Source organism: Loxodonta africana, chromosome 15, assembly GCF_030014295.1.
Source record: "Loxodonta africana isolate mLoxAfr1 chromosome 15, mLoxAfr1.hap2, whole genome shotgun sequence".
In the NCBI taxonomy this organism is placed as follows: Eukaryota; Metazoa; Chordata; class Mammalia; order Proboscidea; family Elephantidae; genus Loxodonta; species Loxodonta africana.
Genome location: NC_087356.1, coordinates 71,254,400 through 71,269,754, shown reverse-complemented (window position 1 = coordinate 71,269,754; position 15,355 = coordinate 71,254,400). Strand labels below are relative to the sequence as shown.

Sequence of the window (15,355 nt, the reverse complement as noted above, 5' to 3'; positions counted from 1 at the left end):
ACAATCATCCCACGTGGGAGCCATTCCCTTCTATCAAATAAATTTTTCTCCTTCCAAGAATTAAGATCAAAATTTTGTTTTGAGCACTGGAAATGCCAGTATTATTGGAGTGTCATTATTCTGGGTGAAAATATAACTAATTGCTTTATTTCTTCTTAGGGGAATTTCACCTGTAAGAGTCTCCCCTGCACTTGTGGTCCTAGGAGAATACTATACTCATTCACCTCCTTGGAGCTCAAAGACCTACAAAGAACAAACCAAAGTATCCCCTTTCTTCAGAAAGGTGCCTCCGGCTCTGGGAATGGAAGGGAATTTTACTATTGTTCATTCAAAGTAGAATCAAGAGTCCTTAAATTTTACACCTATAAAAGATAGAGATCTTCAGTCCAACCCCATCCTTTTATAGAAGCGGAAAGGTGAAATGGCTTTCCCAAAATCACGTAGTGAATTAGTGACACAGCTGGAGCAGGAATCCAGCTTTAGAAAAGGTAAGAAGGGGTTATATTTCTTCTACATTTCCAGTAGTTGCCATTTGATGTTTTAATGTTAGTTGCTAACAATGTCACACTCTACCGTTAAGCATCGAGGTTCTAGACAGGTAATGTTTACTATGAAACTATCTGAATTTATCTCACATTACAGGAGAAAAAACGTAAATTAAGTAGGAGCAACAACTCTTCTACTTCTGACAGCATTCAAGTAAGTACACAAATTCCAAGTATACTTTTTTTAACCTTAGTTTTTAAAATTTTATTTATTTTACTGTTGTTGAGAATATACACAGCAAAATATATACCAATTCAACTGTTTCTTCATGTACAATTCATTGACATTGATTACATTCTTCCAGTTGCTCAACTATTCTTATCCTCCTTTGTAAGTTGTTCCACCTAATTAACATAAATTCACTTCCCTTGAGGTTCCTATCTAATCTTTCAAGTTGCTGTTGTCAATTTGATCACATATAGCTTTTAAAAGAGCATAAGGCTCAAGGCAGACCTTTTTGTACTAGTTAAGCTAAATTATTGTTTGATTTTAAGAAGAGTTTAGGGGATATTTCTGATTTAAGGTTTAAAGATTATCTCAGGGTAGTAGTTTCAAGAGTTCATCCAACCTCATGACTCCAGGAAGTCTGAATTCCATGAGAATTTGAAATTCCGTTCTGCATTTCCCTCTTTTGTTTAAGATTCTTCTATAGAATCGTTGATCAAAATGTCCAGTAATGGCAGCTGGGCACCTCCCAATTCTTCTGGTCTTGTGGCAAAGGAGGCAGGTGTTCATGGTGGCAATAAACAACACATTCCATATTCTCTTTCTATTCCTGAGGCTCCTTCTTCCTCTGTTGCTCCAGCCAAATAGAGACCAATTGTTGTGCCTTGGATGGATAATTGCAACCTTTTAAGACCCCAGGCACTATGCAATTAACTAGGAGATAGAATAGAAGCACTAAACATTTTAGTAGATGAATTAACTGGGATGTCCCTTGAAACCATAACCCTAAACCTCCAAACCAAGAAACCAAATCCAAAGAGGTTTTTAATCATACATAAGCAGCCCCAACAGCTACTCTCTCTCTCTCTTTTTTTTGTCATTGGTGTAAATACATCTATCACACAACTTTGCCAACTCAGCTTTTTACAGGTGTACAACTTACTGACAGCAATTACAACAATTGGCTGTGCAACCCTACCCTTAATCAATGTAATATTTCCATTACTGTTAACTCGCGCCTTTCCCTTCCACCCACCCCCAGTAACCACTAATAAACTTTGTTCTCTATACATTTGCCTTTCACCGTCTTTTTATATAAGTGAGCTCACACAATATTTGTCCTTTTGTGGTTGACTTATTTCAATCAACATAATGTCTGCAAGCTTCATCCATATTGTAGCATGTATCAAGACTTCATTTCTCCTGCTGGCTGAGTAGTATTCCATTGTATGTATGTACATTTTTGTTTATCCGTTCATCTGCTGATGGGCATTTAGGTTGCTTTTACCTTCTGGCTATTGTGAATAGTGCTGCAATTTTACTGAAGTATTTAACATGATATGGAATTAATTAGCCTGAATTACAAATTTATATTTTAATGAAAATACTGTTGACCCAAATGTATGTGGTTATTACTTAAGCCAACACAACTGAAGCTGGAGGAAAAGAGATTTCTGCTGCCAGTGGGCATGCAGTAGATAGAACAATAGGAAAAGACCGCTTTTTCAATTACTTCATTTTTTTTCCCCCAAAATTCACCCACAATAGCTTCCAAAGCTCTTCCAAAAAGAAAAACAAACATAACTGGGAACTTACTTATGTGAATCAAAGAACTCCAGAATTAAGTTGAAGCATCATGGCCTCTGCAGTTCCCTTTAAGATTAAGAGTCCTGGCCCTAAAATATGCATTCCCTTACCAGTTTTTCTCTGAGAAGTGCTCTGTATCCTGTGGGCAGCAAGAAGTCGCTGTATACAAAAGGACAACATCAACACTGCTATTACTTTCTTAAGACATAGTAAAACCATGATGTTTCCAGCAATGAGTGTAATGGGTTTCCAGTAGCCAGAATAACAAAACACAACTATGCACTCATGAAATTCACTGTTTAAATCAAATAATGATTTTATTTATATAATATTAAAATTTTAATCAGTTTTTTTTTCCTTACTAGGCAATACTTTAACTTTTAATGGGTAGGAGGATATAATAACCAATTCACATTATTGGATATACTTATTAGAGGGGGAAAAATGGAAGGAGACATGTTTAATTTAATATTAATTTGTTCTTGATAGTATATAGCTAAATACTCTCTTCACTTCTATTTTCCTCCCGATTCTTCCTTTTTTTTTTTTGAGTCAGGGGCAAATAAATGAACTACAGTTAATTTTCTGGCAAGTTACATTGATTCCGTTTCCCTCTTTATTTTATAATTAGTACAATAATTTAATCTAAAATTTATGAAAAGGGATCATGGCTTAGGTTTTGGTAGGTGCTGAGGCTGATAGAGTGTAGAAGGAAGGTGTAGCTCAGGTCAGAGGTTTTTTGGGCACAGAGTTGCAGTGCTCAGGAGCTGGGATGAGTGACTGGAAAATTTAGAGCTTCACTCTGATTTTTCCTATTGCATGAAAATGGAAAAAGGACAGGGAACAATGGAATTTCAAGTGCTGTGAAAGGGGACTTTCAGGATTAAGGCCTGAGGGATAGATAAATTATGGAAGAAAGGGGAGGCAGAGGCCAGAAGCCTACAGCTAGGACTGTATCTGTACCCAACTTAAGTCCCATTGATACAATAATAACACAACTCAATGAAAACATATTTTGGATATTTGTCATGAAGTGGTTTATGTGATACTAAAATTTCCTAAGCTACATGTTTATGTGATATTGGTTGACAGTAAATATTTTCTAACTACTGCATCTATTTTCATAGTGTTTATATTAAATCTATTTTGTACAAATTTAAGACTTATTTTATGTAACCATGGTTTTTAATTACCTGTGACTGTTTCTCTTTCCAAAACACACACACACACACACACATTCACACACTGCTCCCAATATTTTTCTAACAATGCACTTCTGGAAATTAAGTCTCCAAGAGTATCCTCTATTTTGGTGGGTGAGTTATTACTAAAGGTTTTGCTCTGGATTTAAAAAATGAAAAATTAAGTAAGCAATAAGCATAAAATAAAATACATAGCTATTATGGTGAAAACTGTGAGAGCCAGAACTGGATGAGACTGCCTTGTTTTTCCAGGTCTTGCAAATTTTCCACCTTCTCTATCACTCATTTTAGTGGAAAATATTTGAATTCTTCTTCTCTGACAGGTTTTCGTCTTACGGTGGTTCCACTTTCGCAGGTTTTACTGTATATATTTCCACAACCCTTTCATGTAGATTTCTATGTTTCATGACCTAAAATGAACATAAGTGTAAGACAGAACTCACTACCTCACACTAAACTATGCTTGTTGTTAAGTGCTATCCAGTCGTTCTGACTCATAGCAACACTATCTACAATAGGCCAAAATGCTGCCAAGTCCTTCGCCATCCTCACAATCATTGTTATGTTTGAGCCCATTGTTGCAGCCCCTGTGTCAATCTTCCTCTCTAATTTACTAAGCATAATGCCTTTCTCCAGGGACTGGTCCCTCCTAATAACATGTCCAAAGTAAGTGAGGTGAAGTCTCACCACCCTTACTTCTAAGGAGCATTCTGGCTGCATTTATTCCAAGACAAATTTGTTTGTTCTTTTGGCAGTCCATGGTATATTCACTATTCTTTAGCATGGTAGCTATATTTCTCAATAAGAAGTAATAACTTTAATACACTAGCCTCTCATTAGCCAAATAATTATGAGTCTTTCCAAAGATACTGATCATTTTTGGTGTATTGACAAAAAATAATATATTGTGCCTGAAAATTGAGGGAACCAAAACCAAATCCTTTGGTGTCAAATAGATTCCGACTCATAGCGATCCTATAAAGCAGTGTAGAATTGGCCCATATGGCATTCAAGGAGAGGCTGGTAGATAAGAACTGTGACTTTTTGGTTAGCAGCCGAGCTCTTAACCACTGCACCACCAGGGCTCCAGAAAATTGAGGGAAAGACCCTGAAATCTTATTCACCATGAGCACCCACGAGAGTACTCCTCAATGAAAACTTGTAGAGCTAGGAAGATTTATACTACCTGACTAGAATGCACCTCCTCTTAGTTGATACCCTTTTTAGAAAGCAAAGGGGATGCAGATGGAGGAGAATTTCAGTGAAGAAAATGTAATTTCAGAGTGATTTCCCATTGGGAAGTAGCAAATAGAAATAGTTCTCACAGTCATTTCATTTGAACATTAACAAAAAAATCAAACCCATTGTCGTCAAGTTGATCTCAACTCATGGCAATTCCAAGTGTTACAGAGTAGAACTGCTCCATAAGGTTTTCTTGGCTGTAGCCTTTATGCAAGCAGATTGCTAGGCCTTTTCTCTATGGCACTGCTAGGTGGGTTCTAGCTGTCAATCTTTAGGTTGGTAGTCCAGCACAAACTGTGCCACACAAGCCTCCATATTTGAACATTAGAATTAGCAATTTTGAACAATTGGCTTTTATTCTTTTAAGAGATCCCTTTGGGAATTGGAACTGAAAATGAATTATTCCTGCATCTTGCATCACTTAGGGAAGCTAGACTATATGAAGAAGAACATGGTATCAGGACTGGTGGAAGACTCACTAACAACCTGTGATATGCAGCTGACACAACTTTGCTTTCAAAAGGTGAAGAGGACTTGAAGCACTTATCGACGAAGATCAAAGACCACAGCCTTCAGTATGGATCACATCTCAACAAAAAGAAAACAGAAATTTTCACAACTGGACCAATAAGCAACATCATGATAAATGGAGAAAAGATTGAAGTTGTCAAGGATTTTATATTACTTGAATCCACGGTCATGCCCATGGAAGCAGTAGTCAAGAAATCAAAGGATGTATTCCATCGGGCAAATCTGCTGCAAAAGACCTCTTTGCAGGGTTAAAAAGTAAAGATACCACTTTGAGGCCCAAGGTGTACCGGACCCAAGCCAGGGTATTTTCAGTTGCCTCATATGTATGCGAAACTGGACGATGAATAAGGAAGACTGAAGAATTGACAGCTTTGAATTATGGTATTGATGAAGAATACTGAATATATCATGGACTACCAAAAGAACAGACAAATTTGTCTTGGAAGAAGTACAGCCAGAATGCTCCTTAGAAGCTAGTGTGATGAGACTTCGTCTCAGGTACTTTGGACACATTATCAGGGGAAGGACATCATGCTTGGTAAAGTAGAAGGTCAGCAAAAAGGAGGAAGACCCTCAACGAGATGGATTGACTCAGTGACTGCAACAGTGGCCTCAAGCATAGCAACAACCATGAGGATAGCACAGGACCAGACAGTATCTCCTTCTGTTGTACATAGGTTCACTATGAGTTGTAATTGACTTGAGGGAAGCTATCAACAACATTAGAAAGCATGCTACTTTACTTTCTTGCCCCCTTCCCATAATGTCTTAAATTCTATTATCACCTGATTTTTATTTCATAGTTAAAATTGATCATATCTTTCCCCCTCAATGAATCTAAACTGTATCCAGGCTGTATACTAGTCATTCTAGAAATTTTAATACTGTGGGTCCCTACCCTACATAAAGCTAAAAGAGATCACTTTGGCCAGATGGAAAGACATAAGGGATAATTAAACCACCATTACATTTACAAGAGAAGATTCAGAGCAATACATACCAATAAATTAGCATCCTGAAATATATTCATTTACTCTGTTAAAAATAATTATTATTCAGCCCTTGCTTACTATGTATCAATATGGAACACTATCCAAGAGTTTTAGGCCCTGGGATACAAGGGTGAAAAGGAGGGTTTCCAAAATTAGCATCTAAAAGAGTCATGAGAGTCATCCAACTCCTAAGGTTGTGCTGGAAGATAAATTGAGCCTCCTAGGTGATCATCTCCAAGGTGGTTGTCAAAATATTGAGCAGTCATTTCCGCACTGGAACCAGTCAATCAGAATAGGATATTGGCTCTGGTGCTGGAACAGAGTCTTGGAGGATCTTTGTTCTGTCAGGGGCTAACCTCTTAGTTTGAGATCATAGGGAGGTCTATGGGTTCTTGGGGGGGCAGGCTGGGAAGAACAGTGGTGTGGCTTGGCACAGCAAGTGTCTACCAACTGCTATTAAAAAACGCACAAAAAAATGTTGCCATCCAGTCAATTCTGACACATAGCAGGCCTATAGGGCAGAGTAGAACTGCCCCCATAGGGTTTCCAAGGAGCAGCTGGTGGATTTGAACTGCTGACCTTTTGGTTAGCAGCCATGCTCTTAACCACCTGTGCCACCAGGGCTTCCCAATTTCTGAATAGTTTATCCACTGATGTGACTACTGGGTGTACCAGTTGAGTATCAGCCTTGATCATCCCTTTCATTCTTATTCCATTGGAATTGTGAAAGTTAAATGATATAGCCTATGTTTGTTATCTCAGTAATGATGTCTAGTATTATTTCAGTTTGTCTATCAATTTAGAGTCCTGGTGGTGCAGTAGTTAAGAGTTCGGCCGCTAACCAAGAGGTCGGCAGTTCCGATCTACCAGCCGCTACTTGGAAACCCTATGGGGCAGCTCTACTGTGTCTTACAGGGTCTTTATGAGTCGGAATCAGCTCGATGGTGATTGTTACTATATCAGGTTGACAGGAAGGTCCTGTTTTGCAATTGGCTGTTTACCTAAAGGTTGATGGTTTGAATCCACCCAACAGTGGTGCACAAGAAGAGCCTGGCAATCTACTTCTGTAAAGATTACAGCCAAGGAAACCCTATGAAGCAGTTCTACTCTGTAACACATAGAGTCACTGTGAGTCAGAATCAACTTAACAGCAACAGGTTAGGCTGACAGGCAAAACAAGATTAAGTGAGCTATGCATTGTTGGGTAAAGTGATAGGCCCATTCAATTCAGGTATGATCCAGACCCCCCCTTACCATCTGTCTTTCTTCCTCTACCCTTTAGAATGATTTCATTTACCCCTATAGCTTCAGCAATCACCTCTATTTCTCTATTCAGGTAACCTTCTCCTTTATTTTGCTGCCCCTGTCTTATCTCCAACTCAACATGACCATCAGCACTACTATTGTTACAACCACCACTACCATAATCATTTAATAAGGTTCTATGGTGCAACAAACACCTTGTAAGATACTTTGAACAGAACATAATTCTTCCCTTTAAGGAACGGTAAGGAAGGGGAGACAGAAAAGTAAATACATAAGCTATTTCAATACATTGTGTTAAGTTCTAAGGAGCCCTGGTGGTGCAGTGGTTCAAGTACTTAGCCACTAACTGAAAGATTGGTGATTGGAACCCACCAGCCACTCTGCATGAGAAAGGTGTGGCAGTCTGCTTCCGTAAAGATTTACAGCCTTTGAAACCCTATCAGGCAGTTCTACTCTGTCCAATAAGGTTGCTATGAGTCAGAATTGACTCAAAGGCAGTGGGTGGTAAGTTCTACAGTGGGGTTAAAACACATGGAAGTACAGAGCAAGGAATCTGACTTAGTCATGGTAAAACAGGATAGTCTTCTTGGAGAAGATGATGTGAAGTAAAGTAGTAGTTTGTCTACTTATGAAAGGAACAGTCTTAATGGTAGGGAGTGTTCTAAACTTGGATTTTAATGTGCCTGTTTGTACATGACAGAATGTAAGTCCAGGTGTATTGTCATTCTTAAGATTAACAATAGTGAATTGATCAATTGATCAATAGTTCATTTCTCCTAAGCAGTTTGCTGTTAGTGTCTTCAAATTTTTCTTAATGACAATGCCATTCTCTTAATTTCCAAAATTCAAAAACATGATTATTTTGGGCTTCTTTTTCATGTCCTGTGTTATGGATTGAATTGTGTCTCCCCAAAGGGCATGCTGAAGACTTAACCCCTGTAATTGTGAATATGACCTTGTTTGGAAGTAGGGTTTTCCATTTGTTATCAGTCGAAGAAAGTCGTACTGGAATAGGGAAGATCTTAATTCTAATCCCTTCTGAGTGAAGTCTTATAAAAGGGGAGAACAGGCTCAGAAACAGAGTCACACACAGGTGAGGACACCATGTGAGGATCCGTCTACAAGAAATGCCTGGGACTACCAGGAAGGATTTTCCCCTAGAGCCAACAGAAAGATAGCATATCTCTGATAACACCCTGAATTAGGATTTCTAGGCTCCAGAACTGCGAGACAATAATTTTTTGTCCTTTGAAGCGGCCCACTTTGTGGTATTTTGTTATGGCAGCTCAACTCCTTGTCTCAAGACCCCTCCTCTGATTTAATCTGTGTACCGCTTCTGGGTTTATCTTTCTACAAAAGGGGTTTAATCATGCCATGCTACTATGTAATATTCTTTAAAGATTCCTTGTAACAGTAAACCCCAATTCTATAAAATGGCATTCAAATCTTTGAAAAAGAAGTTGTCCTGACTTAGTTTTACAAATGAATTTTTAATTTACACTACATACACTCTTGGCCTCAGTTAAAATGGAGTGGTCATTCTTCCCCCAATATTCGTTGTGTTTTTCTGTCTCCACACCTTTACTTATACCACTTTAGTTTCAATGTTTTTATTCTGACAATTCCACTGGTCAAATCACCAGCTTCAAGGTTTATCTTTCCAAAGTTTCCTGGCAATTTGTTAATAAATTTTGTCCTAAGATGAAGATATACTTCTTGGTATTTCTCTCTGTGTACAAAATGGTGATGTCTACATAGGGCCTTGCACATCATAAACCTTCAATAAAGGTTTCTGGGATAAATGGATATAATAATGAATACATGATTCAAGCACAGTGTCCTATGTACTATTTTGAAAATTGCTTGACATAAATAAGATAGTCATTAATTTAACCTACATAAATATTAATGTAATTCCTACCATTTATTACATATAAACTCTAGAGTTGTGTTGTCCAATATGGTAGCTACTATCCACATGTGGCTATTGAGCCCTTGAAATATGACTAGTTTGAATGGAGATGTACTGTAAATATAAATTATACACCAGATTTTGCAGACTTAATATGAAAAAATACAAATCATCTCATTAATATTTTTTAAATGATTATATGTTGATGCGATAATACTATGGATATATTGCATTAAACAAAATATATTATTAAAATTAGTTTCATCTGGCTTTTTATACTATTTTAATGTGGCTACTAGAAAATTTAAAATTACATTTGTGGCTTGCATTCATGGCTCACATTATATTTCCACTGGGCAATACTGCTCTAGAGAGCATTGGATGTGAGAAAATAACTCTTCCCTCTGCTTCTTCCATTTAAACCATATTTATGCTCATTGAGGAAACATCTGTGGCCTCTTCCTAATAAAATGGCTCAGAAACTTTAAAAGAATTTTAGGATTCTTACTGGTGATAGTTACTGAAGAAGAAATTTTACTAAACTGTGGTTTTGTAGGACTTAGTCACAAATAGGGCACCATCTGAAATACTAAGGCTATTTCATTTAAAAGCATGGGAGAACAAATATTTTCATCCCAATGAAATCAACAGGGGTCCTACCTATGGGATGTTGCTATGAGAGAACATCCCCTGACCTGCCGGGGCATGATCTTTATGCACCATATTTAGGGAATGATAGCTCCTATACTACTGGCCTCACACTTTTTCACCTAAAGAGATAAAAGAGTAGAGATGATCACTAGGTAAGTTATTAGCTTTGGTTCAAAGGGATATTATTTAGCCTTCAGGTCTAGGGCTAGGAGAACCCAGGGAATCAGGATAGAGAACGTTACTCCCTTCATTAAGCTTGGGAGTATGAAATCTCTAAGGTGGAGATAAAATTTGAGTTGAAGATGAAGTCCCTCAGGAGACATTGTGAGCATCACAGCTCTGATGTACATAGAGATGTCACAGTTTCCTGGGAGAGGCTCTATCTCCAGAACTAATCATTTCCCTAAGATCTTGTTTATCTGATACTAGAGAGGATATTGCCTCTGCTGCAACTGGAGTGGACTCCTTGGCAGAAGGTAAGTAAAATGGATTCTTGATCATTAAATTTGGAGGAGTTCCAGGGTCATTCAGAGGTTGAAGTCAGTGAACCGATGCCCTCAACTCATTGGGCAGCTGAAGAGTCTGTGCTGGGACTCTTCCCATGCATATTATTGGAGCCAATTTGGCTCAAAGTCCTGATGTAAAAGATAAAATAAAACCATCTTTGGGTTCACAAGAGGGAATATCTGAGTACCCTAATCTAACACCTCCTGGAAGAATCCTTCACCTTCTAAACTCATAAACGAGGGAGCCAAGGACTCTTCAGTTAACTTCTGCCTTTTAATTAGAGACAGCCCTGAATTTGAAGGCTTTCTGACTTCAGAGTCTGGAAGGAAGGGACATAGGCAATGTGAAAAGGAGACAAGGATCACTGTGGAGACAGACCCTTGGTCTCTTGGGGCATTATTCAGTGAGGTGATGTAAACTCCACGGTCTTCTAGCAATTTGATGTTTGGACAAACTTCAGTTCCTCTGCTAAAATACTAACTGGCCATCTCTGAAATAAAAACCACAGTCGCCTTTGCAGAGTCTAGACTGGCTAGGGTAGAGCACAGATGAAGACAGAAAGGGCAAAAATAGGTGTCGAGTGTGGACATTATCCAAAGAAGGCCTGTTTTGAATGGGCTTTTATTCCACAACTAACATGAAGCATGTATTGAGTGCCTACTACATACCAGGAGTGTTTTATGTAGGATGAATACCAATGAATAAGGCAGACAAGATTCTGGTCTTCATGAATAAAATTACAGTGTAGCAGGAGAGAAGGCATTAAACAACTAATTACATAAATGCCATCTCATTCCTGATCCTTCCTTCATCAATGAGTCTCATTCTCTCATTTTATTCCTGAGTCTCTCTTATCCCTGAACATTTATCCATCCTTAAACTCTACTCCGCATTTGACTACCCTTCTATGAAGTTTCTAACCCTGACTTAGCCCCCATACTTCACTTCATTTCTTAGTTTGCTCCTATCTCACCACTTATCCCACCTCTGACTCTTCCCACATTTCAGATTTTAACCCTTCTTCACCCCCTCTACATCTCTGAGCCTCAGACCTTTCCTGATTCTTATTACACCCTTATCCATTCTTCACTCTATCCCCGAACCTTATCCTATCCACTGAACCTTAGGTAATATTCAAGCCTTACTCGTTCTCTCATTCTATATAATATATATTATATTATTCTATATAATACATAATAGCCTTACAGCATTGCTAAAATTCTCTTCATCATTGGGCCTCGTTCCATCAGTTACCACATCCATTAGCCTTACCCTACCCTTCCCTTCTTTCCCCATTTCACCCATGTACCTCATACAATGCTGATCCATACTCTTTCTGAGAATAACTTCATCTCTCATCTCCACCTTTCCATCTCTGTGTGAAGCCCAAGGATCAGATGAGGTTCAGTAACATGACACAAGACATGTTTAAAAAATAAAGCTGAAAGTTTAATATTTTAGAATCATGAAGTAGATATCTAAACTGAAATATCTGCTCTATTAAAAATGTTCTGCTAAATTATCATGGAAACCCTGGTGGCATAGTGATTAAGTGCTATGGCTGCTAACCCAAGTGTCGGCAGTTCAAATCCGCCAGGTGCTCCTTGGAAACTCTATGGGGCAGCTCTACTCTGTCCTATAGGGTCGCTATGAGTCGGACTCAATGGCACTGGGTTTGTTTGTTTTTCAATTATCATATATTTCAAGTCTTCCTCACCATTGTATATCAAAACTGCAAGCGGCCCTATGTAGGTTCCAGCTATGCCAGCCATCTCTCCCAAGGGACCTGGAGCAACCCTTTGACTCTGTAGAGTTCCTATTAGTCAGGATATGTTGCTGGACGCCCTGGGGTCTGAAAGAAGGGGCTATAGCGTGCCAGTGTGTGTGTACAATTTCTTGAGTGAAACAGCTCAGAAAAGCTCAGTTTCTCTCTAATTTGGCTTTCCCCTTCATCTCCATAGATCTACTCCTAGAGAAGAATGGCTGATGAAAATCAATCATTGGTGATGGAGTTTACCCTCGCGGGTTTAACCGACAGGCCAGAACTCCAGTTACCTCTCTTCTTCCTATTCCTAGGGATCTATCTAGTTACCCTGGTGGCCAATCTGGGCTTGATCACATTAATTTCACTAAATTCACACCTTCACACACCTATGTATTATTTCCTCTTTAATCTATCTTTCATAGATATCTGTTACTCTTCTGTCTTCACACCCAAAATGTTAATGAACTTTGTATTGGAGAAAAACACCATCTCCTATACAGGGTGCCTGACTCAGCTCTATTTTTTCTGTTTCTTTGTCATTGCTGAATGTTATATTTTGACAGCAATGGCATATGATCGCTATGTTGCCATTTGCAAGCCATTGCTATATAATGTTATATTGTCTCCTCGGATCTCTTCTCTGTTTGTGTTTGGGGCATATGCGATGGGATGTTGGGGTTCTCTAGCCCACACTCTGTGTATGGCAAGACTGGCTTTCTGTGATGCCAACACAATCAACCATTACCTGTGTGACATCCTCCCTGTGCTCCAACTCTCCTGCACCAGCACTTACACCAACGAAGTTGTGGTCTTTGTTCTTGTTGGCATGAACATTTTGGTGTCCACTAGCACCACTTTCATTTCTTACGCTTTCATAATCTCCAGCATCCTCCACATCAGCTCCACTCTAGGCAGGTCTAAAGCCTTCAGCACCTGCAGTTCCCACATAATTACTGTTTCTCTCTTCTTCGGGGCGGCTGCATTCATGTACCTCCAACCTTCTGACACAGAGTCTATGGACCGAGGAAAAGTGACCTCAGTTTTTTATACAAATGTAGGGCCCATGCTGAACCCTTTGATCTATGGTTTGAGGAATAAAGATGTCAAACTTGCTCTAAAGAAAACTCTGAAAAGGAAAGTGTTTTCTTAAGCTTCAGCAGAGGAACTTTTAGGACAAGATCATCCTGCTGATTGTGTTGGGATTGCCTCATGACTGTATCCTCACTGTAATCAAATGGGACACATTTTCCCCCTTGATTCAGAGACTTTTGTTCTTTAGTAGGCTTGTCAATTCTTCTCCTTTCTTCTCTCTCTTTTTTTTTTTTTTATAAGCGTAGGTATGTAATTGTGACATTGATGAAAAAGAAATTATTATTACTTTGTCCTTTGTTTTGTGGAATGACTTCTGTCTCTTGTGAAAATTGTGTAAATTCTATGATTGATTAATTGAATAACATCACAACATACCTATTTACACATCAAAGTGGTATGTCTGTGAAAGCCTGAGGACCCTGCATTTGTAGCTGTGTCTTTGGTATCAGTAACAGAATATTTCCAAATTTGTTCAATAACAATAAACAGTGAACAGGCTTTTTTTAAATATGTGTGTGTGTGATTTGCCTATTTCATTCTTTTTCTTTTGTTTCTCAGCAGTCGCAAAATCTGTACCAATTTCTACAAGACTTTAGAAACTTATTTTTTTTTTTTAGAAACTGTGAATGGGGAAAAATATAAAATAGCAGCAATATGTATGTGTATTGAAAGTAAGTATATAGTGAATACTGCCTTTTATAATTTGGCCTCTATTAACTTCTTTAGCATCAATCTACTCTTATATTTCTAATAATGTTTTGCTTTATCTCTATTCCACTTGAAACAGTCCATCTTAAACAAGGATTAATTTTCTGCTATCCCTAATAGATCAGAAACTCTTGGAGGCTATTGTGTCTATCTTTGTACCTTTGTATTCCTAGCATTTAACAGGGTTTTGTTTTGCATTAATTCAATATTGGATGCACTTGATATTGTAGTACAAAATAAGTTGTCCTATGTACTTTCCATTTTCCAGAGCATGAATTCTATTTGTTTTCTCTTTGTGAAATATGGTATGGTGGAAGTGCCTGTCATGGATTGAATTGTGTCCCCCCAAAATATCTGTCAACTTGGCTAGGTCATGATTCCCTTGTATGATTGTCTACCATTTTATCTTCTGATGTGATTTCCGTATGTATTATAAACCCTACCACTGTGAGGTAATAAGGTGGATTAGTGGCAGTTATATTGATGAGGTCTACAAGATTAGGTAGTGTCTTAAGCCAATCTGTTTTGAGATACAAAAGAGAGAAGCTAGCAGAGAGACATGGGAACTTCATAACACCAAGAAAGCAGTGCTGGGAGCAGAGTGTGTCCTTTGGACCTGAGGTTCCTGTGCTGACATGCTCCCAGGCCAAGGGAAGACTGATGATAAGGACCTTTCTCCAGAGCCAACAGAGAGAAAAAGCCTTCCCTTGGAGCCAGCACCCTGAATTTGGACTTCTAGCCTACTGGACTGTGAGAGAACAAACTTCTCTTTGTTAAAGCCATCTACTTGTGGTATTTCTATTGTAGCAGCTGTAGATGACCAAGAAAGTGCCCAAATCATTTAATATAAAATTTAAAAAATAATTAAAGTGCTCATAAAATTCCTGCAATGCCTATTTCTGCATTTTTTTAATTCTCAGAAAGTTTTTATTTTATTTTTAATTTTCAGGAAGTTAACATAAATCATGTATATATTTTCTTTTTTTGTGATTTGAGAGCTTGATCTCATTAGACACCATTCTTAAGTTGCTGTAGTTCCACATTTTAAGGCAGAAATAGAATATATGAAAGAGTTGGTAAGTTTCTGAAAACAAAAAAAAATTGACTAATTTGGCAATGTATTATATGAGCGGCATTTGTCTTGGGAACTTTATCAAGAAAAAATAAAAAAGCAGAAAGAAATTGAAAT

General features: G+C 38.2%; 1 protein-coding gene across 1 annotated transcript; it reads left to right on the top strand.

Annotated features, from left to right (window-relative positions):
- The first annotated feature begins 12,580 nt into the window (after positions 1–12,580).
- Positions 12,581–13,623, top strand: LOC100669219 (olfactory receptor 8B3-like). Its single transcript, XM_064268364.1, has one exon. It carries the CDS (start codon positions 12,581–12,583, stop codon positions 13,514–13,516), a length of 936 nt encoding a protein of 311 aa, XP_064124434.1. The 3' UTR covers positions 13,517–13,623.
- The last annotated feature ends 1,732 nt before the right edge of the window (positions 13,624–15,355 follow it).